Below are 22,772 nucleotides of genomic sequence, written 5' to 3'. Positions count from 1 at the left end.
TTATAGATTTTAGATAACTTAATAGATAAAGTTTCTTGTCATTAAATAAAAAATCTATATTTTGATTTTTACTTACACGAAAAATCAATTGGTGTTTTAGTATAATGATAAAAAACAATCAATTTTTTTTTTTTTTGAAAATAAACAATCATTATAGAATGGATGAGATAAATTTAAAATATCATCTTATCTAAAAAAAAAGAAAAAAGAAAAAAGAAAAGAAAAGGGTGTACCTTATTCCCATCCCACAGGACCCCCACTATTATCAGGGCTCCTGTAGGCCCACAGATGGGTGCCTTTCTGACTGGACATGGAGCGTACTGTAGAGGGCTTGGGCTTTTGCTCTGCCTTGGTAGTGAAGTGGTTTCATTTTTGGTACTTCGTCTTAATATGGGTCTAGCTCAAGTTCTCTTTTTGGGTCTTACTGTTACACCCATTTGTGCTCGTATCATTTGTGCTTGTATTGAACCTTTACACCGTGATGGTATCTTTTTCTTTGCATGAACAATGCCTCTCCCAGCTATGATTGTTATTTTATTTATGCATAAAATAATGTCCCTTCTAATGTTTAATTCTGTTTAAATGTCAATCAAAGAGGAAGGTCACCTAATTAAATAGTTGTATCAATGGGTAATTAGCAACTTTAAATCAGACAATAAGATGATTTAATGAATCCTTAAACTTTAGCTTAAGCCTTAGGTTCGGATCGTGCTCAGTAAGTAAAACGGTGAGAGAGAAGAAATGGTTTTTAAAGTTCTAATCTTGTCCAAACTTGTTCATTTCTTTTGTTAAAATGTAAGCCCAAGCCCATCTTAAAAGAGTAGGTAGGGCTTTTATTAGAGAATTAATTCACTCTCTTTACCATGACGGTGAATATTTTTATTTATTTTTATATAATTTATTTTTTTATTGGGTTATTGATAGGAATTGTTACATGAATTTTATTCAATTAAATTGAATACATGGTATTATATTATTGAATGGAAGGACTTGGAAGGTTCTGGAAGGACTATTAGGTTAACTAACGTTGTTCTCTAGAAAGACTAAATAATTTCTTCTATAACATGATAAAGTAAGAATTTAATGTCATCACGTTTATGAAGTACTTAATGTCATCTCGTTTATGAAGAGTAGAGTCCACTTTCTTAGAAATTAGAAAATCTATTTGAGAAGCCATTTATTTAGAAAGGGGACAAAAATACTCTTCTCCTCATTTCTCTCAAAGTTAGCCAAAAAAATCAACACCCTCTCTATCTAAACCTGTCATAAAAGACAACGAAAATCACTATCATGCTATCATTGGCAAGTCGATCTCAATTGAAGTAAAGCTTGGCAATTTGAGATTTTCCTATGGTACTGAAGAATGAAGATTGATAGTGGCCTGAAAAGGTGCAACTCACCTAGCCATGAGTTTTACTCGATTTTCCTCCCTAAATTGACTTCAACCACTCTAGCTACTTCTCTCATCTATCAGTCTGAGGAAGCCAAAGTTTGATTGAACTAGGTGTGAGGAGAGTTTGCATTTTTTTTTTTTTGGTTGTTGTTGCATACTATACACATATTGTAAAATGATGGGAATGGCCATATGGGGTAAACAAAGAAAATTTAAAAGAGGTTTAATAGTTTTGTCATTAAACATATAAAAAATGTGTTGGCTGTTTGATTGTCAGTAGAGTATATACTGCTTCTAATCTCAGCACCAAAAAAAAGAAAAAACAAAAAGAAGTATTTACTGCTTCTAAAAAATAGGTAGAAAAGTAGGAAGTTTCTCAAAAAAGAAAAAAAAAAATTGATGTAGGAAAATAGAGTAATAAATGCTCTTAAATAGGTGCCCTAAGGCATACTTTAACAAATGTTTATTAATTATTTATTAGGACTCACCAATTGCGAGGTGATTTTTTTTCCTCTCTCTTAAACATAAATTTAATTTAAAATTTCTTTAGTTAGTTTTTTATTTTATTATTTTTTTATGGGATTAAGCTAGTTTTTAAGAGCCTTATTGAATGGTAATTTGAATTCATAAAAATCTTAAATTCATAAGAATTAAAAATCTTAACAACCGAGCAAATCTCTAGTTTCAACGAGACCCCAGGATTTGAGTTTGAGGAATCTACACTTTCATAGTGAAACTGTTCCTTTATTTCCTCCTATTGGCGTAGGTATGGGAGGCTAATCGCATTATATTATGTTGGGTCAGAACTCAAAACAAAGTGAATGTGGCGAATGAGACATGTTAGTTCACATAAATTTATTGAACTCATCTTCCCTAGGATCTGTTTTTGTTCTCAACAAAAGAAAAGGCTCAATCAAGCAAAGGAATCAAGAATGTTAGACCATCTGCCTCTAAAGTTCACACATACTCATTATCACTTGCTTCCAACCTTCTTAAACCAGAAAGCAAAAGCACCAAAATGAAGATAATAAAAAATCACAAAAATGCCTAAAAGAATACTAAAGAAAAAGTGGAAAAAAGAGAAAGATTAAAGTAGCACCTAGAGATTCTTTCTGTGTCCATAAGACATCACTTTACTCATCCGACTGTTTCTCTTAAATCATAAAAATTTTTCACGGGAACCAGATTCTAAACCTCTATCATGTCTCTCATGGGTTCTATCTTCATCTGCAGATCACACCTATCAGAAAATAGACCACCTTCTACATGTTCTTTCTTTTTCTTAATCATTCTACTTGTTCAGCTTCCATTTCTAAGCCTCACAACAGCCCAAGCCATCCATTGTAGAACCACTTGTGGAGATATTCCTATCAAATACCCTTTTGGCATTGATGATGGTTGTGGAAGCCCTTATTACAGACACATTCTTGTCTGTTCAGATTCTGGAAAACTTGAGCTCAGAACACCTTCTGGGAGATACCCAGTTCGAAATGTGAGCTATTCTGAGCGTCACATTTTGCTCACTGATCCGTTCATGTGGAATTGCCAAGACACCGAAAAATTTCGTCCAACAAGGCCATTTAGCCTTGACACAAGCACGCACTTCTCTCTCTCGCCTCAGAATGAATACCTATTCTTCAATTGTAGTGAAGATGATGTGATCATTCAACCAAAGCCTATCTTTTGTGAACACTTCCCTGACCGGTGTGACTCGTCTTGTGACAGTGCTAGTTATCTTTGCAGGCACTTACCGCAGTGTCCCTCTGCATTGAGTGGGAGTACTTCTTGCTGTTCTTACTATCCTAAAGCCACTGAATCTCTGAGGCTAATGCTTAAGTATTGTGCAAGCTATACTAGTGTGTACTGGAAAGATATTGGTTCTCCACAACCATATGATCAAGTCCCTGAATATGGGATTAGGGTTGATTTTGATATTCCGGTTACCACACGTTGCCTTCAGTGTCAAGATAGGGTGAAGGGAGGAGGGACTTGTGGATTTGACACTCAGACACAGAATTTCCTGTGCCTATGTGAGGAAAGAAATGTTACTACTTATTGTCAAGGTATGCTCAAGGTTTTTGAGAACAAACTGCATCTAATTAGAAATTTCATGGTAGATATATATCAGTTCCAATTAGGATGATTTATTTGAAATAGATCTATTTCATGATTTAGATTAAACATTACAAATCTAAACATGTGTCTAGTGAATGCCATTTAAAATTTTGTATGACGTGACCCTCTGTATGTTATCAAATTCGATACCCTTTATTTGATGTAAATTAACTTAGATACCCTTGTGCAGATCATAGCGTTTCTGGGCATAATAGGAGGGTTGGTGTTATTGCAGGTGATGGATTGAAATTTGATACAAGAATTCAAAAGTAAAGGGCTTGAATTATGTGAAGGAATTATTGACTTGTATTATGTTTTTCTTATTGTGCAGGGACAGTAACTGCAGTTTCAGCTGCTGGGGCCTTAGGAGTTGTAGGTGGAGTATGGTACTTGAAGAAAGTGAGAGCCAAGGCACCAGTAACATGTGGGGTTCAAAGCAACGAGAACAGGCTTTTCTGAAGACATTCGCCGTTTAACCAAATACCTTTCTTTTCATTTCTTAATTTTTTTGATTGCTTTTACACTTTTAACATGTATGTTTTGATGGCTTCTGTTTCTTTGTCTATATTAAATTATTAAGGGAGCACATGATTTTGCTTTAATTTTACAGTTATTAGCTACAATTTATGCCTCTTTTTCTCATGCATCCTTCATAATTAATATATATGTTGACTCAAAAGTGAAAGATTTAATGAAGATCTGTAAAAAGAGAAGGAGGCAGGTGCGAATCTATCTTTGCTTGATATCATACAATAATTTCAATCAACCTTCAATTCAAATGCATAGCAGGGATCAGCAGAGTAATGGCACATGTCCATTTGATTTTGTCACAATGTCTATAATAATCAATACTTCACGAACAATAGTTTCTTCTTTTTATATTAAAAAAAAACATAGTTTAAATTAAATATTATAGATATAAAGTTGTATTTAGAATCACATCATTTCAAACTTAAATGACGCGATACCATGTGCATTGCAAAGTACAAAGTATAAAATCTTAACAGTAAAATAGATTGAGAGACGATTTGATTCCTTTCTCACATAATAATGGTTTGCTTTAAATAAATTCATGATAAAGTTTTCCATTCATGTGAGATGAGAGGCCACTACCCCGTAGTGGTGAATAATTTTCACCAAAATATATATATTTGGTAAAAGGTTTTTACATCAATAATCTATTGACTTGGAACTTATTTTGGATAGTCTCAAAATGATATTTATGATTGATTACAAGCCTTCAGATACACGTTCCCTTCCAATTACTCTCGAGTGCTAAATGTTTTACATGCTTCAATGAAGCTTATTGTATATTACTTCAGGGAGGAAGGTAGGAAAAAGGTTGTAACAAAAATACTTAGCCAAATTAACAAGCTTTATCATATGCACATTTCAAAGGACCAGCACTAGAAGTCAGAGCAGGCACCATTAATCCATTAGCAACCACAAATGATTGAGCTTGAGAGTAGTATGGATCGCAATTTCCCCACCCAGATTGAACAAAATAAGCACCATTGAGAAATACATCCTTAGAAGACCTCCATTTCCAATTCTTCCATCCATTGCTTGCTTCTCTCTTTGTAACCTATCATACAAGAAAGAGATGCCCTAAGAAAATCTAAAGCAATTAAACACATCTATATCATTTCGAATAAATCACTCGCTAGTTGCTTCCAAAGGTTTTAGTGGACATCTTCCTCATTTTGTTACCTGATTGGAAAAGCGAAGATTAGAAGCTACAAAATAGTTTCCTTCACTGAAGATGGTTGGATTAGAACTGCCACCAATAGCATACATACGCCATTCTTCATATTTATTGTTGGCTACATGGGCATATCCAAACCTGATCCTGCAATATTCACATAATTGATATGAGAATAATGTGACTACTTTTAACTTTTGGAAATCATAAAAATAGTCTCCCTCACCTTGGCATCCTTTGTACAAGGCCAGCGCCAAAATGGTTAAAGGCTATTGTAATTCTCATAATTTTATCTGCAGTGAAATTATCATTGTGTCCAAGTAGCATCACCTGCAAGCGCAATCAATATTTAGTTACATATAATCCAAATAAAACCTATTTAGAAAGTAAACTTAAGTTGATGATGGAGCTCATGGTGGTACTAATATATGTTTTTTCAAGGCAGGGATAGGTTTCTCATCAAATTCTAAGACATTCTAGGAACCAATGATTTTTAAATCAATTGACACTTTCTAACGTTTTTTTATGAAGATGTTCAGGGTTCGAAATTTGGGATCCCCCTTTCATTTAAATGCATATAAAAAAAAAAAAAAATTCTAGAAAAAAAGAAAAAAAAGGCTAACCCTAAGTATAACTAGCTGCCTGACCATTTTTCCCCTTTTTAAACTGAAACTACTGGGGTCGAGCCCCAGAAATTAGGCCACCTTAAGGTACGTGGAGGTGAGACCCATTGACCTTAGGACTCAAAGTTTTAAAAGTGAACCAATATAGTGAAAGGAAAATGTTATCACCATACTTTATTATGCTGGGAGAAGTAGTTGTTAGAGATTGTGACGGCAGTTGAAGCATGAATTATGTCAATAAGGCCATCAGTGCAATGGGAAAGAAAGCAATGGTCGACCCAAACATATGAAGATGCAAATATGGAAATGGCATCTCCATCTGAGCCTCGACGATGTCCAACATGTGTTGGACTACTCCTAACAAGTCCAGATTTCCCAGGCTTACAATCATGAATACTAATCCCATGTATTATAACATGGCTAACACCTTGCACTGTAATGCATGGCCCGTATGCAATCTTAACTTTAGCTCCTCTTCCATCTATGGTCTTGTAACTATTCATAATGAGCTCATTCTTGAGTGTAATGGCCATGTCCTTGGCAAAAATGATCCAAAGAGGTTTTGTTTGGATAACACCATATCGAAGTGTGCCTGGTTTTGGATTTACAGGGTCATCTTCAGCTGTTGTGACTACGTATATTGCACCATATTTCCCTCCTATTGCATCTTTGCCATAGCCTACAGCACAATCTGCTAAAGCACCGCGATTTGAGGCCCAATTTGATTTGGTGCGCCAACATGCGTCTATTACATTCGTAATTTTGTTTGTGGGCAAGGAATTAGTAGTGGGGGCATAGCTCAAAGGTGTTGGGGAGTTATTTGATTCTGAGATTGAAGCAATGTGTGTTAGAGAACATGAAAGCAATAGTAAGAGAAGGGATAGGGAGGCCATGGCTATATTGTATGTGTGAGACAATGAAGTAGGTGGGACAAAGAGAGAAATATAAATAGGTGTTGATGTAGAGAAGTTGGTGCACACGATTTAGGGGATGAATTTATATTTGTTAATTTGGTATGATTTTGGCCACCAAAATAAACGTGGGTGCACGAGCTTAGCTTGGCCGACTTGTCCCATAGATATCATAGAAAATATACGAGTCTTGAGTTTTTTTTTTAATTGAATATTATAATTGTATTCCATGCATATCTACAAATATATAGGGAGGAATTTTCGGGGGTAGGCTTAGAAATATATTATGCACTGACCAGAAATGTCAATAATTTGTATATATACAAAGCTGGGGAATTTGGTTTCAAATAATGAATACGATTACAATTAGTATTATTATTACTCTCTAAAAAAAGATAAATTATAAAGACGTGGGAGCTCGGAGTTATGTGTTTTCAATATTTGCATGTCCACGTGTTGATCCTTCTACGATCTGTCTCAACCTTCAACGGTAATTTCCTTTATTTGCATCAACATGGAGTTCCCTTTCACTAAGGGGCTTGCTGCTTTGTATTTTTTGGAAAGTCAAATCGAACACTCAATGGACCATGATTGATATATCAGGGCAAAAATTATGTCAACTTAAATTAAAATATTGGAAACAAGATTTAGGGTTTAGTGCCAAAAATAGCAGTGGTCAAATATTAAACATTGAGAATATCTACTTCCTATTTCTATATAGAAAGATGCACCACGCACCAACTTATTTCACGGGAGCAAGCACTCAATTATACAGGTGGAAGCTAGACTTATTAAGAACCTCCATATGCCTTTCGGTAGAGGCTGAGGCCAAGGCTTTTTGGAGGAAGAAGTTAGCTTTGCTTGGGATTTATGTATTCTTGATGCCGTGTTTGAATGTGACTTAAAAATTGTAGCTGCTGCGGTTTTGAGTTTTCACACTCCACCGGTGGCTATTGATAATGTTATAGTGGCAAAGACTGCAAGATTTTAGATCGGCTCAAGTATCTCATGTGCAGCAACTCAGCATATATCTTGGCATAATTCACCAAGGTATTGATAATTATGTAACTTAGATAGAGAATAATCCTTATATGATTGAGTTTATTTTGACAGAAGATTTATTGCTTTTATCTTTTTCATAATGAAAGTTGCTATCTCCTTATAAATAATAATAATAAAGAGTAAAGTCCAACACGATATTTAGTATGTCAATGAAGAAAAATAAATGAGTAGATTGTTAAGGAAAGAAAAATGGTGGAGTTACTGTCAATTTTATTATAAAAGGTTACAACCTGGTATTAGGATGCACTACAAAAAAAAAAAAAATGGCGTATTGCGGAGGGACAAAATCGCCGCTAAAGGTACATTTGACATTTAGCGGCGAGTGCTATTGCGGCGGTACGTCTCGTCAACGTTGCAGTGCCGCTGTAGATATATTGCAGCGATACGAAAAATGTTGTTGTATACTCACTTTGTAGTGGCGGTTTTGATTTATTGTGGTGGGCAATAAACCGCTGCCATATGCTGTTAGGATTTGGAGATATCAACTTTTAGTGGTGGTTTAAGTATGCCGCTATAGGGTTCCACCTTTAGCGCCGGGCATACGAAATGGTATACTTGCACTTGTAGTGGTGGCTAGAAATACTACTATATGTCAAACCTTTTGCAGCGGGCGTGAGGTGCCACTATAGGTCATTATTTAATATAGAACAAATGCACCTTGTAGCGACGGACCTAACCACCGCTGTAAATGTAAACCTTTAGTGGCAGGCTAGAAGTGCCGCTATAGGTCTTCATTTAAAACATAGCTTTTGTACCTTTAGCGGCACTTTTGACCACCGCTATTTTTTTTTTTTTTTTTTTTTTTTTTTTTTTTTTTTTTTAGGTTTGAAAACCACTATTAATTTGTTGGTACACTATTGACACCTATTTCAAAAACCACTATTAATTTGTTGGTACACTATTCACACCTATTTCAAAGAACCTGTAATACTTTTATCAACTACATACGTAAGTAATTAACAATACCACAAATGCCTCCAAATTAACATGATACTAACATAGAAATATATTGTCAAATACATAATATTATTTATAATTAACCATCATCGTAAGATTTACAAAAGAAGATGTAGTCCTTTGAATAAAACAATTGCGCAAATTAAGCTAATACCATAAACAAAGTTCTAAAGTGTTTGAAAATATCTTTCAACACAATGTCCAAAATGCAGTTGTTTAAATGTAGTTCTTTGTACACAAAAAATCTGGGAACACCAAGATAAAACTTAATTATGAGTTGGTTGGCTGATGGGATGCCGTCGATGATTTTTGGAGATTTGAAGATTGTTGGACTGGAGGAACATCTTGCATACAAATTATGACATGGTTAGATATTCTAGACCATACTTCAATAAGTGCATATAAATAGAATAGAATGACAAGAAAATATCACCAAGGCAAAAAATGCGAAACTGAGTTTATGACATGCTTACACATGAGAAAATAAGCCTTCACACAATGCATTGGGGGAAGAGGCTGACCAAGCCTATTGAAATGCCTTCATACATTTTATTTTTTATTGAAGAAGTTTATTATTTAAATCAAAATTTTCTTTATGGATCAGATGAATAATAATTTGCCATTAATAATGATTTGCTGATTGCCTCCACACCACAACTATTGAATTTTCTAAAAGCTATGTTTTTAAACAATCTTGTTGTCACCACATCAACATGTTGCTCAAAACAGCTTCATGTTTCAATCAATCTCATGCCTCAAATATATCAATCTTCCCTTTTATAATATGTTCAACATGTGATTGTAAGACTTGCATACTGTAAGAAGAATTGTGCATATATTTGATTATGAGATAATTATTAGTGTCAAGCATACTTCAACTCTTCCTCAGGTAGTACCACACTACCATCTAAATTTTGCAAGAGGTAAAAATGGAAACCATTTGGTAATTAAACTTGTAACCTAGTTTTAGCCATATAATCATATAACTCTCTAGACAATTACTCAAAGTGACCAATTAACAAAGACAAACACTAGCACAATGTAAACCATATATATATTGAAATCAAAAGGCTAAATGAACAAGAATATGCAGACATATCAAGTTCAAAATCAACAGCAAGATGGAAACCATAAGTGTTATAACACTAGCACAATGTAAAACTGATTCAGGTTAGGTGGTACCATACAAGCAAAGCCCAAAATTTAACATGCTACTAAAAGTCAGTGCAATATCATAAGCATCAAAATCCATGACAATATCTAACCAAATACCCTAGGCCACTCAACAAGAAGTCTCTTTAAAGCTTCTATAAACATTTAGCAATAACATGGGAATATGGACTAGAAAGATTACTTCAATCAAAGTAATAGCACAATTGAATAACAAGTGATCATCCACTGTTTCACTATAGCCCAACTCCATGCCCATTTCCATTTTGTAGCCAACTTCAATTTTAAATTATCTTAAAATTGACATTCTAAAAGTCATTTATCATACCTGCAGACTACATTGTGAAGAAAGTTGTTGCATTTGTTGAAGCATGCGAGCCATTCTTTGCTTCATATCTTTGAATTGAGTAAGTCTTTCTTTCATTTCATCAAAACATGCTAGTTTCTCCTCCATAGTAGCCAAGGAAGCCTTCAATTGTGCAACTTCATTGTCCCTTGCTTCACTTGAATGTACTTGACCGTCCGTGAGAGCAGTACTCTTGCTACTTCGAGCACTTGGGTTTGGACCAAGTCCTATCCCATGAATACGACCTTTGCGCTCCTTACCCATCACTTTGGCATACACATCATTTGGTGACCATGCAATACTACCAGATGTGTCAGATGACTGTAGTTGATTGGAAGGGCCAGCCAACAATTCCTTCATTTTATCCTGATATTTGAGTTTGAACAAAACAAAAAAGTTAGAACAGGGGCTGTTGGCAGTTGGAAATAATATATGATACAGCTGAATCAGTTTGAAAAGTGTTAAATAACAAGCTTTAAATGAAATGAAGGGAAAAAACTGCTCTTCATCTTTCATTATCACACCTTTCACCTTAATTGATGCAAGACATACCACCAGCCACTACCAAGTATCACAATACAGCTCATAGTAAGTACCAAGTATCACAATTACAACTCACACTAAGTACCACAACAAGCATACACAAACAGCAGCATCAGCCCTTAGTATAGCAGCCATAATCTATATATTATTCTAAAGATGAGTTACCTTTTTTTTGTGGTGGGGGACCATTCTCATAGATCCTAGATCTTTGTTTTTTTTTTAGACCATACTTTTTGATCAACAAATTTTAAAAACAAAAGTAATTCTAGACCATACTTTTCAAAGCAATTCTTTGAAAACCAATTGAAAACGGGTTGTGAGAGTGAAGCAGTGAGATCCAATCTTCTTCTTTTCCAGAAATTAGGGTGTAATAGCAGGAGCTAAGGTAGCAGTTATTGCTACTGCTGCAACTGCCATTCCAACCTTAAGTCATTTTTCTCACAATTGCCTCAATCTAAAATTATTTACATCTTTTTTTTTTTCTTTTTCTTTTCATTATTTTACAAGTACTAGCCATTGATGAAACTGTCCTAGCAATCTATTTCTTAATTTCTAGTAACCCTTCAATGATCCATAATGATAAATTAACACTAGTAACCCCTCAGTGATTTGTATGATACAATTCTCATAGAAATTACTCACCATTTTGGCTTGCATAGTAGGATTAATTGCAAATCCATTCTTTCGAGTATGCATTATTGGATATAATGTAACACGCTCTATAGGACGTCCATCCGCTTTTGCCTACATCATGAGTAGCATATTTATGTAGTGAGGAATATTGGATCCACATAAGGCTATAAGAAAGTGGTCAAAATCATTTACAAATTATTACCTTTTTTTGTAGCATGCATAGCAAAGCTACAAGAACCAATAGAGTGTAGGTCATATTGTTTAGAACGACGGTCCTTATTCTTCTCTGACTCAATCTACAAAGGTAAATATATGATCATCATGAAGCATGTGAAGTTAGATATATACCACTGCTTCATCAGTATACCAATGCTCAACAAGTACGTCCCAATCTTCTAGTATGCATCCCTTGGGTCAGTTGCTCTTCACTTGTGCTTTGTTTCGTGAATTTGGTATATAATGCTTATTTTTCAACCTACACTTATGGTCCCTCCAAGCTTTCCCAATTTTTTGTAAGGTAAATGTCTTTAGAGATGCATATGCAATAGGATTAGTAGGCACAGAGTACTTTTGCTACAATCAAAGAGTTGTGTTAACAAGTTACAAATGTTTTCATGCTAAAATACTTATGTAAAGCCTAGTACAAAATGTCATAATTACAAGTACTTTAACTTCTTTAATTCCTCAACAAGACGCCAACACTCTTCTTTAAGTTCTTCTGGCATGGTCTTCCAACTAAGATATCTAATTGGGCACATGTGGAGTTTCCACGCAATCGTACCCAACCATCCAGTGAAAGTCCTAGCCCCTTCATCAACCGGCTGATGCATACTGTTTAATGGCAACTCTATCACCTGGTCATTGGGAAGATCCCAAATATCCAAGTACTTGCTTGGCCCACGACTGGCACGTGCAACTAGTGGCACATCTGAAATTCAAAGCAAACAATATCAACCAAAGGTTAAAATTAGGTAGATAACGTAAATAAAAGAGAAAGTATGTAGCTTAAACATTGAATCAAACTCTAAGAAGCATTTGCAAATGCAAAAGTTAATTAACTCGAATGCCATCCTTCAATTCTGATTTAAATGTGAATTAAATCCTTTAAAGAAAATCGGGCACTATGAAATGTTGATGCAGTAAAAATTTTAACAATTCCAATCAACAATGTATGAGTATTATTATATGAACAGTGTAAGAGTATAAGAACAATTAGTTAGCTTGTGATTTGTGTTCCTGTTCTGCTTCTTAATGTTCTGTTTTGGCTGTCTATGGACAAACAAAGATGAAATCCAAAGCATGAATCACATTTAACAAAATGTCTATAGCAGTTGAACTAGAGCAGCACAATTGAATCCCATTAATTCACAATTTGGTTGGTGATTGTAATTTAGATAATAAATAAAATAAACTTTAAAAATGACCTTTGTCCGTAAACTTTGGTTTATTTGATTCTAATTGACCTATGTCATTAACATTGAATTACTGATAATGATATTTGTTCTCTCTTGTATTGTTTTGAGCTATAGTTTTTCTTTTTGTGTACAAGATGGAACATGGTACAATTTAAACTAACTCTGCTGGGATTTGTTAGGTCAAGTGAGGGTTTTGTCATCAATAGGCCTGACAAATTCTTTCTAGGTTCTCTCTCTTTAAATAGATTTAGCTTTAAATTTTGAGCGATCTACTAAATTATTTTCTTTTTGATATATCAGATGTTTCATTTAGAACCAAAACAAGACAAAAGTCTATGTTAACAAAACAAAGCCAACAATAGCAAGCACACTAGCTAACACCTAACAAGCTAGTAGCACATTACATCCCATATCAGAGCAGACTCAAAAAAAGCCCGTTAGCAAGAAGCTTGACCAATAGACCCTTCATACAAGCTCACATTTTTAACCTCAAAACTAGACTAATTACAACCACTGCAATTAACCTCACCCAATATACAATGACACTGGCACACAACAGAGATGAGGCAATCAAGAGTCAAACTTTAAGAATCCCCAGTTGGTGAATAAGACTTTGTGAAGGATTGTTGCTTGTGCAGCCAATGCACTATGCCCCATTATTTCTTTAACATCCCAGCTAATTTTCTTTATAATCTACTCTTTTGTTAAGCAATTTTCTCTTGCTCTAAATCCCCTACCAACACATTTGTCACTGGAACTTGTTTCTTTTAATTTCCCTCATTTTTTTTTTTTTAATTATGTTGATTATGCACTGGTTTTACATTGGATGCCCATCAGAAAGGTGTTAACTATGTTGATTACTTTACTGGTGGAGCCTTTATCGATAAATCCTATGAATACAGGTGTGGGACTATCAGACCAAAAGCTGTGTCCAGACTTTGGAAGGCCACAAACACAATGTCTCTGCAATATGTTTTCATCCAAAACTTCCAATAATAATTACTGGTTTTGAAGATGGGACTGTTCGTATATGGCATTCTACCATAAATTTGCCACCTTTTCCCAATTCAATTATAAGCTTACTATATCCAAAATTCAGCTTAGCAAAGAGCTAAGCTCTAAGCCTCCAACCAATATTTTTGCTTAGCAATTTTTTTTTTTTTTAAAAAAAAAGCCTCCAAAAGAAAGTGTACCCTAATCTCTAAACAAATTCAGCTACTTTTATCACAAATTTGTTTATTTCCATTCTAGTATCTAAAAGATTAACAATGCTAGCCTGAACCATGTCCAACCACTAATTTTCTATCCTTCCCCAGTTCAATAGAAACTTACATATCCAAAATTTAGCTCAACACAGAACTTGCCCTAACCTTTATTAAAAATTCAGTTATGTTTTTCTCGGTATAAGCTACAGATTTCAGTTATTTTTATCACAAAATTGTCAAAAAGTTTCCATTTTAATATCAAAAAATTAACAACAGTATCCTAAACCATCCTCCTACTAAATTTTTGTTCTTTCCCAATCAAACTAAACACTTATTTTGAATATTCAGCTAAACACTAAATTAGATTCACTTTTGTTCTTGAGTTTATCTCTATTGAAGGTACTTTTGTACAATAATAACTGAAGTGGTTGCATGTGATTGGTTGCATTTCTGCGGCTTTATCATTGCTTAAAAATGTGTATGAGTATACATTTACCTATGCTTGAAATGCCTCATCTTGTATTATTCTAGGATCCTGTGATGAGTGTATAAACCTACACTATTTCCACTAATTTGCTAATTGACTGAGTAATCTTTTTTAGTCATTAGAAGAGGGCGTAAATGCTCTTTTCGTCCCTATATTTTGGGGTCACTTCTATTTTGGTCCCTACATTTCTATTTTACCACTTTTAGTCCCTAATCCAATTAACGCTTGTTATTTTAGTCCTTTCCGTCACTCAACTAACAGAAAAAGCTGACGTGGCAAACGGAGTGCACTGTTGACACAGTAAATGCTGATGTGGCAAATAAAATAATAATAAAAAAATTATTTATTATTTAATAAATGCCAAGTAAGCATAAAATAATAAAAAAATAATAATAAATGCCACCTCAGATCCATGTTAGTTTAGAATTTTAAATTTTAATTGATTAATTTAAAAAAAAACAGAATTAAAAATAAAAAATACATGAATTTAGATCTAACATCCTCTTCATCAAGAACACAGAAGAGCACAACCCAGAAAAAATCATATAAACTCAGAAAATCAAACACAAGAACACAAGAAAATCAAACTTAGAAAAATCATAAATGAATATAGAAATTAAGTAAAAATAATATAAATAAAAAAGTCTTCTGCAAGCTCCAAGCTCTCTCTCCGTGAATAATATAGAAATTAGAATCTCTAATTTATCAATTTCTAATCTCCAAGCTCTCTTTCTCTCGGTGAAAATCTTAAGCGCTCTTTCAAGGTGAAGGTGGAGGAGGCTGATGGTGGTTTCGGGTTAAGTTGGATCAGAGGTGATTGAAGGTGGTTTCCATTGAAGGTGAGCTCTCTCTCTCTCTCTCTAAATCCATGGCCAAAATCCCAACTCTCTCTCTAAATTCATGGCCGAAAACCTAGCTTTCTCTCTCTCTCTAAACCTTAGCCAAAACCCAACTCTCTTAGACCGAAAACCCGGCCCTCTCTCTCTCTCAACCTTGGGCGAAAACCCAACTCTCTCTCTCTCTCTAAATCTGTGGCTATTTGTAGTTTCAGATCTTGGGTTTTGTTCATCGATTTGGGATTTGAGTTTGGTTTCTTAGAAAGCATAAGAAAATCTATGTTGAGTTTTGTGTTTGGGGCCAAAAAATCTGGGTTTGAGTTTTGTCTTTGTGTAATTGTTGAATGTCTTTGAGTTTTGTCTCTACGTAATCGGTGAAAAAAAAACTGGGTTGCGTTTTGGGTTTGGGTTTTGAAATTTTGTCTATGTAATTGTGGGTTATGATTTTGCTGATCTGGGTTTCCACCTTGTTCAGATTTGGTTGTAATTGTTGTATTCATGGGTTGCTGTTAGATTCAAAGCCCAACTTTAGATTTGTTTTGTTTCTTTTCCGTGTTTGAGAGAGAGAGAGATGAAGATGGAGAAACCAACGAATTACCAGATCTAAATTCAAGTTTTATTTATTTATTAATTTGGTTTATGTATATATGTGGATTGATTTTGTTTTGTACAATATTCATTTATGATTTTTCTGAGTTTGATTTTCTTGTGTTCTTTGTGTTTGATTTTCTGGGTTTGTATGATTTTTTCTGGGTTGTGCTCTTCTGTGTTCTTGATGAAGAGGATTTTAGATCTAAATTCATATGTTTTTTATTTTTAATTTTGTTTTTTATTTTTTTAAAAATTGATCAATTAAAATTTAAAATTCTAAACTAAAATGGATCTGAGGTGGCCTTTATTATTATTTTATGCTGACTTGGCATTTATTAAATAATAAATAATTTTTTTATTATTTTATTCGCCACGTCAGCATTTACTGTGTCAACAATGCACTTCGTTTGCCACGTCAGCTTTTTCTGTTAGTTGAGTGACGGAAAGGATTACAATAACAAGCGTTAATTGGATTAGAGACTAAAAGTGGTAAAATAGAAATGTCGGGACCAAAATAGAGATGACCTGAAAATATAGGGACGAAAAGAGCATTTATGCCTTAGAAGAGAATCAGCAAAAGTAAAAAACCTGAACACACACACACATCAAATGTTACACACATAGCAACTTGCCCAACCGATATTTTAGCCTGTGGTTGTAGTCACAAAAGTTATAAAATTTTAAAATTAAAAAAAGAAAAAATCTCTCTATTCAGAATCAAATTTCACACAAAACAATTTTCTGGTTATGATGAATGATGATTATTATCAAACATAAAATGGAAATTATATACCAAAAATGAGAGCAATTAATAGCCCAGAAAAGAGAGGGATCTCCAAATTTATAATAAGAACCGATATTGGTATATGGTATATGGTATATACTAACTCAGCTTTTGGTTTTTGGGTGGACATTGCACAAAGCTATATATATATATATATATATATATATATATAAATTTTCATTTGGCCATGCAGTTAACACCGAATTGTGTCATTCAGAAATTTGTTAGCTACTTTTATATATATATATATATATATATATATATAGGTGCAAACCAGGGGTACTGTACCAAGTTCCAACATTGCCCACATGGAGACCCCACTAAAGATATTATCAATAGTTTCTATCTTTATATGATGTCATATTCATATGTTTCTTTTATAGCTCCTATAGAATCTGGATTTTTTTTTAATGACCTTGCTATTGGTTCATTATCATTGATGTGAGTTAAATATCTGTACCAAATAAAATCTTATCACCCATTGGCCAATTGCTATGTGAAAACAACATTTTTAAAATGATATATTTGCATAATTTTAACCCATAACCATCCATGAGTTACTGATTAAAAGCCCATACCTTGTGTAGAAACTTTCACGATTGCTTGGTCTGATGCTTGATCCGCATCTTGTGTAGAAGTTCCATTCGATGTTACACTCTTCGCACACCTTTCGCTTTGCCATTTCAACTGTCAAAGATTGAAATAAACAACTGTATAAGCACAATAAGAAGTAATGGTACAAGGCAAATTGCAACGGTGAAAAAGGAATTTACTATTGCAATATTGCAAGGCGAAGCTTAGAATCATACACAATCTGATTTTAATTCTTATTACATACCGGCTTTAATTAGACCTTTCATCATACTTGCCTCATATATCATTTTAAGACAATCTCCATCATGCTACCAAGATATATCTTTCAACTCCAAATGCAAAAGTATGTTAAAATTTCGTTATGCCAATCAATTGAACTACTCTGTATATGACATAATGAACTTAACAGCTAACAGATTCTTATCCTATTTGATATGCCATTTTCCAAAGAAACATTGCTAGACAAAACCCCAAAGAGGTTGAAGTCAAAATATTTGAAGCTGCAAAACTGGGTGATCATAGCAGTAGTGCACATATCATGGAACAATGGCATGTATCCCAAAAGAGAAAGTCTACACCATTATCATGGATCACACATTCAAAGTAATACTAAAAAGAAAAGGCAAAATTAAGCAAAGCAAATGGCCAAAATATCAGTCACAGTTTAATACATAGACTACTAAGAAATAACATTGTCATAGGGTAATGCAGAAACAAGAAAGTTAATAATTTCAAGATACTAATATTAAGAAGAATTATTGGCATTTGTCCTGGTGAGAGTCTAAGAATTTCTTTGCCAAAAGACAACTAGAATAGACTTGGTCACTAGAAACCTTTACCAACCATAAGGAGAGTTAACATTAACAATTGACACAGTAAGCTACAATTAAAAAGAAAAAGAAAAAAAGCTACTCCTTTCTAGATTATAGGTGCTATGCATATGGGTGGGGTATCAATAGAAATTGTAGAGAGCCAAAAAGTGCAGCAACCAAAGACACATGCAATAAAGGATAGTTCACCTTAATCACCAAACTAAACAATGCAGCAACCAAAGACATATGCAATTAAGGAGAAGAAACTATCTTATTTAAAAAAAAACATAATTGGGTCTGTTCATGAACATAGTAAACATATATTTTTGGCCTTGTACAAGTAATGTTTTATACTACTAACTCTTTAGGATTGTTCAAATGATGACCTTTATTTTTGCTAAAGGAAGACACATCCCAACTGGCTTGGTCTAGTCCTTCCTCACTTGGCCTAAGCCTTAACTAGACTCATCATTACTAGATGCATCATCATTGGAGTCATCATCGTTAGACTCATCATCATATGACTCGTAAACATCATCACTAAGCTCTTTATCATCGATAAAGTCTTCTTCAAGCAATTCATTCTCACTGATCAATGGTGTATCATGAATGGTTTCTTCTTCATTAACTCGAGCCTAAGTATGGTTGTCATTTGCATCATCACATGCATCATTAGTGGTTATATTATAAGGGACATTCTCAAAATAGGTATCCACTTCATCATCATCATCACCATCATTATCATGTGAAGTATTAATACCAACATCAAACACCTCTCTAGGTTTGGTTTTGATGACCACCACCCAATCTTTGTCTCGCATCTTCCACGTAAAAAACTTGTGAAGTTTGAGATGTTAATACATAAGGTTTGTCAATCAATCTATCACCTGTGTGTATCAATCTTGAAAAATTGACAAGGGGAAATCCAAACTCATCTTTTTGCATCCTCTCGCACTAATAACGTCAGTCCAATGACATTTGAATAGTAAATATTGATACTTGTCAAAGTAGTTCAACTCAATAATATTAATTAGTACACCATAATAAGTAGCACCCCTTTTAGTAGCAACACAAACTCCACTGTTTTGAGTTTTCCTAGATGCCTTAGAATTTTTGGTGCGAAATTTCAAACCATTTATAACATAATGCTTGAAGTGTTTCGCTTCATTATCTGGATATCGAGCCATCTAACTTTATCAGATAGTTTGTTTTTCTTAGAGGCATCTATTGACATCACCTATTATAGACAAAAACTTTTATTATAAGTATGCTATCTAATGTTTTACAACCCAAAATAGTTTTATATATATGTTTTACTTACATAGTCCCTAAACCAGTTGCAGAATTTCTCCATGTGTTGCTTTTGAATAACATCATTAGATATATGAAAAGAGAAATCGGCCTTGATCTCTACTATGTGTACATTGTGTAGACAAACGTGTTAGGGTTAAGCTAGAGTATTGTACTAGAATGTCATGGAAGGGTATGCAAGGACATATTACTTACTCGCAGAATGGGGTGACTTCTTCACAATTGAAGAACATATAACAATGTGCTTGGATCCATAAATTTGAATCTAGGGTAATGGTCACCATCGCACCCAAGGATTCCTCGACATTCCTTACAGGTCGGTTGAATGAACAAATTTAAAATAACGTGAGCAGAATGTTAAGCATTCTTCCACTATATACCCTTCTGCAATGGAGCTTTCTGGCCAAGTTTTATTATGCATGTAAGACTTAAGTCTTGACAAGTACTTATTGGAAAACCCAAGATCAGTAATGGGAAATTGCCAATGATAATGAACTGGGCCAGCCACTTTGGCTTCGCTAGCCAAATGTATAACTAGATGTACCATCACTGTAAAAAAAAGGAGGAAATATCATTTCCAAGTCACATAACGTCACTGCAATTCTCTTCTCAAGAGCCCTAAGTTCCTCCACAATTAGTACTTTGGAACATATATCCCTAAAGAAACAAGATAAGTCAATCAAGGATCTACTTACTTTAGTTGGCAAAGATCTATGTATTGCTGTTGGGAAAAGCTGCTGCATTAAGATGTCATTATCATGGCTCTTCATCCCACTAATCTTATGCTCTTTGAGTTTAACACAACGTGAGATGTTTGAAAAATAACCATCTAGCACTCTTACATCCTTCAAAACTTGCAAAATACCATCCATTTCACTCGCATTCATATGGAAGCAAGCATGTGGCATATGTGTCTGATCATTCCCAACCTTTTCCAAGTGAAGTTTGCTTCTTATACCCATATCTTTTAAGTCTTAGAGTGCCTTCAAGTTATCCTTTGTTTTGTCATCCAAGATCAACAATGTGCCAATTATATTATCGACTACATTTTTTTCAATATACATTACGTCAAGATTGTGATGCAAGACATGCTCCTCCTAATAAGGCAAAGAGAAAAATATACTTCTCTTCTTCCACACAGTTAAGTCTTCCTCCTTTCTTTTTCTTTTATTGCTCAAATTAACTTTTTTCTTTCCAAACACATGATCGGCTATAGCATCTGTTTGTAACATGATTTCCCCTCTAGATATTGTGATATGAGCTAATCTCATATCAACATTTCCATTTAATGATTTTTTTTTTTCTTATGGAATTTATGATCACTACCCAAGAATCGCCTATGTCCAATTTAACTAAATTTTCTTCCATATCTTAATCAATGAGACTGACTATCATAATTACAAGGAGGACATGCAAGAGCATCTTTGGTACTCCAACCCGAGATATCACCATAGGCAGGAAAATCATTAATGGTCCACAATAATGCAACCTGCATTTGGAATGATTTTTTGGAAGATACATCAAATGTTTCTACTCCAACATCCCATAACTCCTTTAGTTCTTCCATTAGGGGTTGTAAGTACACATCTATATCATTCTCGGTAGAGGTTGGATCGGGAATCAATAATGATAGTATGAAATAAGACCTTTTCATGCACATCCATGGAGGGAGATTGTATGGGATCAAAATGATAGGCCACATACTATGAGTAGTACTCATATTTCTATACGGGTTGAAACCATCGACTGCTAATCCAAGCCTCACATTATGAGGGTTGGATGAGAACTTTATGTACTTAGAGTCAAATGATTTCCAAGCTTTAAAATCAGCAAGATGCCTCATTAACCCATCATTCAAATGACCATTGGCATGCCACGTCATATGACTGGTTGTTTTAGGAGACATAATAGCCGTTTCAATCTTGCCTTTAAGGGGAACCACCGTAGAATCTTTGCAGCTTTCTTTTTTCCTTTCTTAGAGAAAGCATTAGTACTTTGTTGACCTTTAGACTCATTACTTTCCCATCTTAAAAGGTTACAATTTGGACAAGCTTCAAGGTTGACATTCTCCTTCCAATATAAAACACAATCCTTAGGACAAGCATGAATCTTCTCATAGCTCAAGCCTAGATCCTTAATAATCTTCTTTGCCTCATAACAATCTTTTGGCAACATAGCATTTGAAGGAAGGAAATCAAGCAAAAATTACAGCAACATGGTAAATAAATTGTTAGTCCAACCATTAAGACACTTAATGTGGTACAAATGCATAATGGCTGACAATTTGCTAAAATGCTTACAACCTTCATAACAAGGTCGATTAGAATCTTCAAGCAATTTCATGAACTGAAGGGTATCTTCATTAGGACCTTCTACAGGACCTTTTGTGGGTTGTTGCACACTAGGGACTTCTTCGATTGGCCTAGATGCCATATCATGTATGGGGAACATGTCATGCAACATGTCATGAAGATCGGTATATTCTATCGAGTTTTCTTGAACATGACTTTTAGGAATTTCAGTAGAAATCTTTGCAGATGATGATTTTCCATTAAAAACCCAAGGGTCATAACCCCTACAAATCTCATTTGAGACTAAGTGAGCCCGTACAACATCTGTAGGCCACAAATTTGTATGCACACATTTTTTACACGGACATGAAATCGTTCCATTCAAGTGTGCATGGTTAGATTCAAAATTCAGAAATTGTTGGACTCCATCTAAATATGCTCGTGACCTTCTATTGGTAATTTTCATCCAAATCTTATCCATTGCTATGAAATGGTTTACAATAAACACCTATCATGTGATTTCATGAATGCACAAAACAAGAGTTAACAAATTATCTTTACTCTAACAAAACAAACCTATGTTCCTAAGAAAACAATGAATTTAAATGCATAGAGAAGTTATCAATACATTTGGTAACTATAACATCATAAATATCCCATTTCATTTTCGTGTTCCACATGTGTGAGAAAGATAGAAAGCAACCCCTAAAATGAATTAATCAAATAAAAACAACTTAACAAGAATCAAAGTGCATGACAAAAACAAAGTGCATGACTATATACAAAAATCATAAGCTTATGCAACAGAATCAACATAAGATAGATCCCAAGACAACATAATAAGCAAAAGTAGAAAAATTTTCGTGTGACTGGCAGCACTGAGATAGATAAGTTACAATACATACACACAAACAATATAAATTGGTCTACATTTAATACAAGCATCATTGCTTATAATTGCACAATGTAATAGATAGCAAGCATCACCAGA

At 34.2% G+C, this 22,772-nt stretch overlaps 2 protein-coding genes across 2 annotated transcripts; one reads left to right on the top strand and one right to left on the bottom strand.

The window, feature by feature from the left end:
• The first annotated feature begins 2,530 nt into the window (after nucleotides 1–2,530).
• On the top strand, nucleotides 2,531–4,110 carry LOC115992184. The gene is made up of 3 exons (XM_031116273.1): nucleotides 2,531–3,456; nucleotides 3,699–3,743; nucleotides 3,840–4,110. The coding sequence occupies exons 1-3, from the start codon at nucleotides 2,595–2,597 to the stop codon at nucleotides 3,965–3,967; spliced, it is 1,035 nt and encodes a 344-aa protein (XP_030972133.1). The 5' UTR covers nucleotides 2,531–2,594; the 3' UTR covers nucleotides 3,968–4,110.
• A 589-nt stretch (nucleotides 4,111–4,699) lies between these two features.
• LOC115992970 (putative pectate lyase 2) lies at nucleotides 4,700–6,726 on the bottom strand. The gene is made up of 4 exons (XM_031117224.1): nucleotides 6,007–6,726; nucleotides 5,437–5,540; nucleotides 5,219–5,357; nucleotides 4,700–5,093 (listed from the first exon to the last, which is right to left on the bottom strand). The coding sequence occupies exons 1-4, from the start codon at nucleotides 6,724–6,726 to the stop codon at nucleotides 4,875–4,877; spliced, it is 1,182 nt and encodes a 393-aa protein (XP_030973084.1). The 3' UTR covers nucleotides 4,700–4,874.
• Nucleotides 6,727–22,772: the final 16,046 nt, after the last annotated feature.

Source organism: Quercus lobata, chromosome 5 (genome assembly GCF_001633185.2).
Source record: "Quercus lobata isolate SW786 chromosome 5, ValleyOak3.0 Primary Assembly, whole genome shotgun sequence".
Lineage (NCBI taxonomy): Eukaryota > Viridiplantae > Streptophyta > Magnoliopsida > Fagales > Fagaceae > Quercus > Quercus lobata.
Note: the sequence above shows the minus strand (reverse complement) of the source record. Positions and strands in the feature narration are given on the sequence as shown.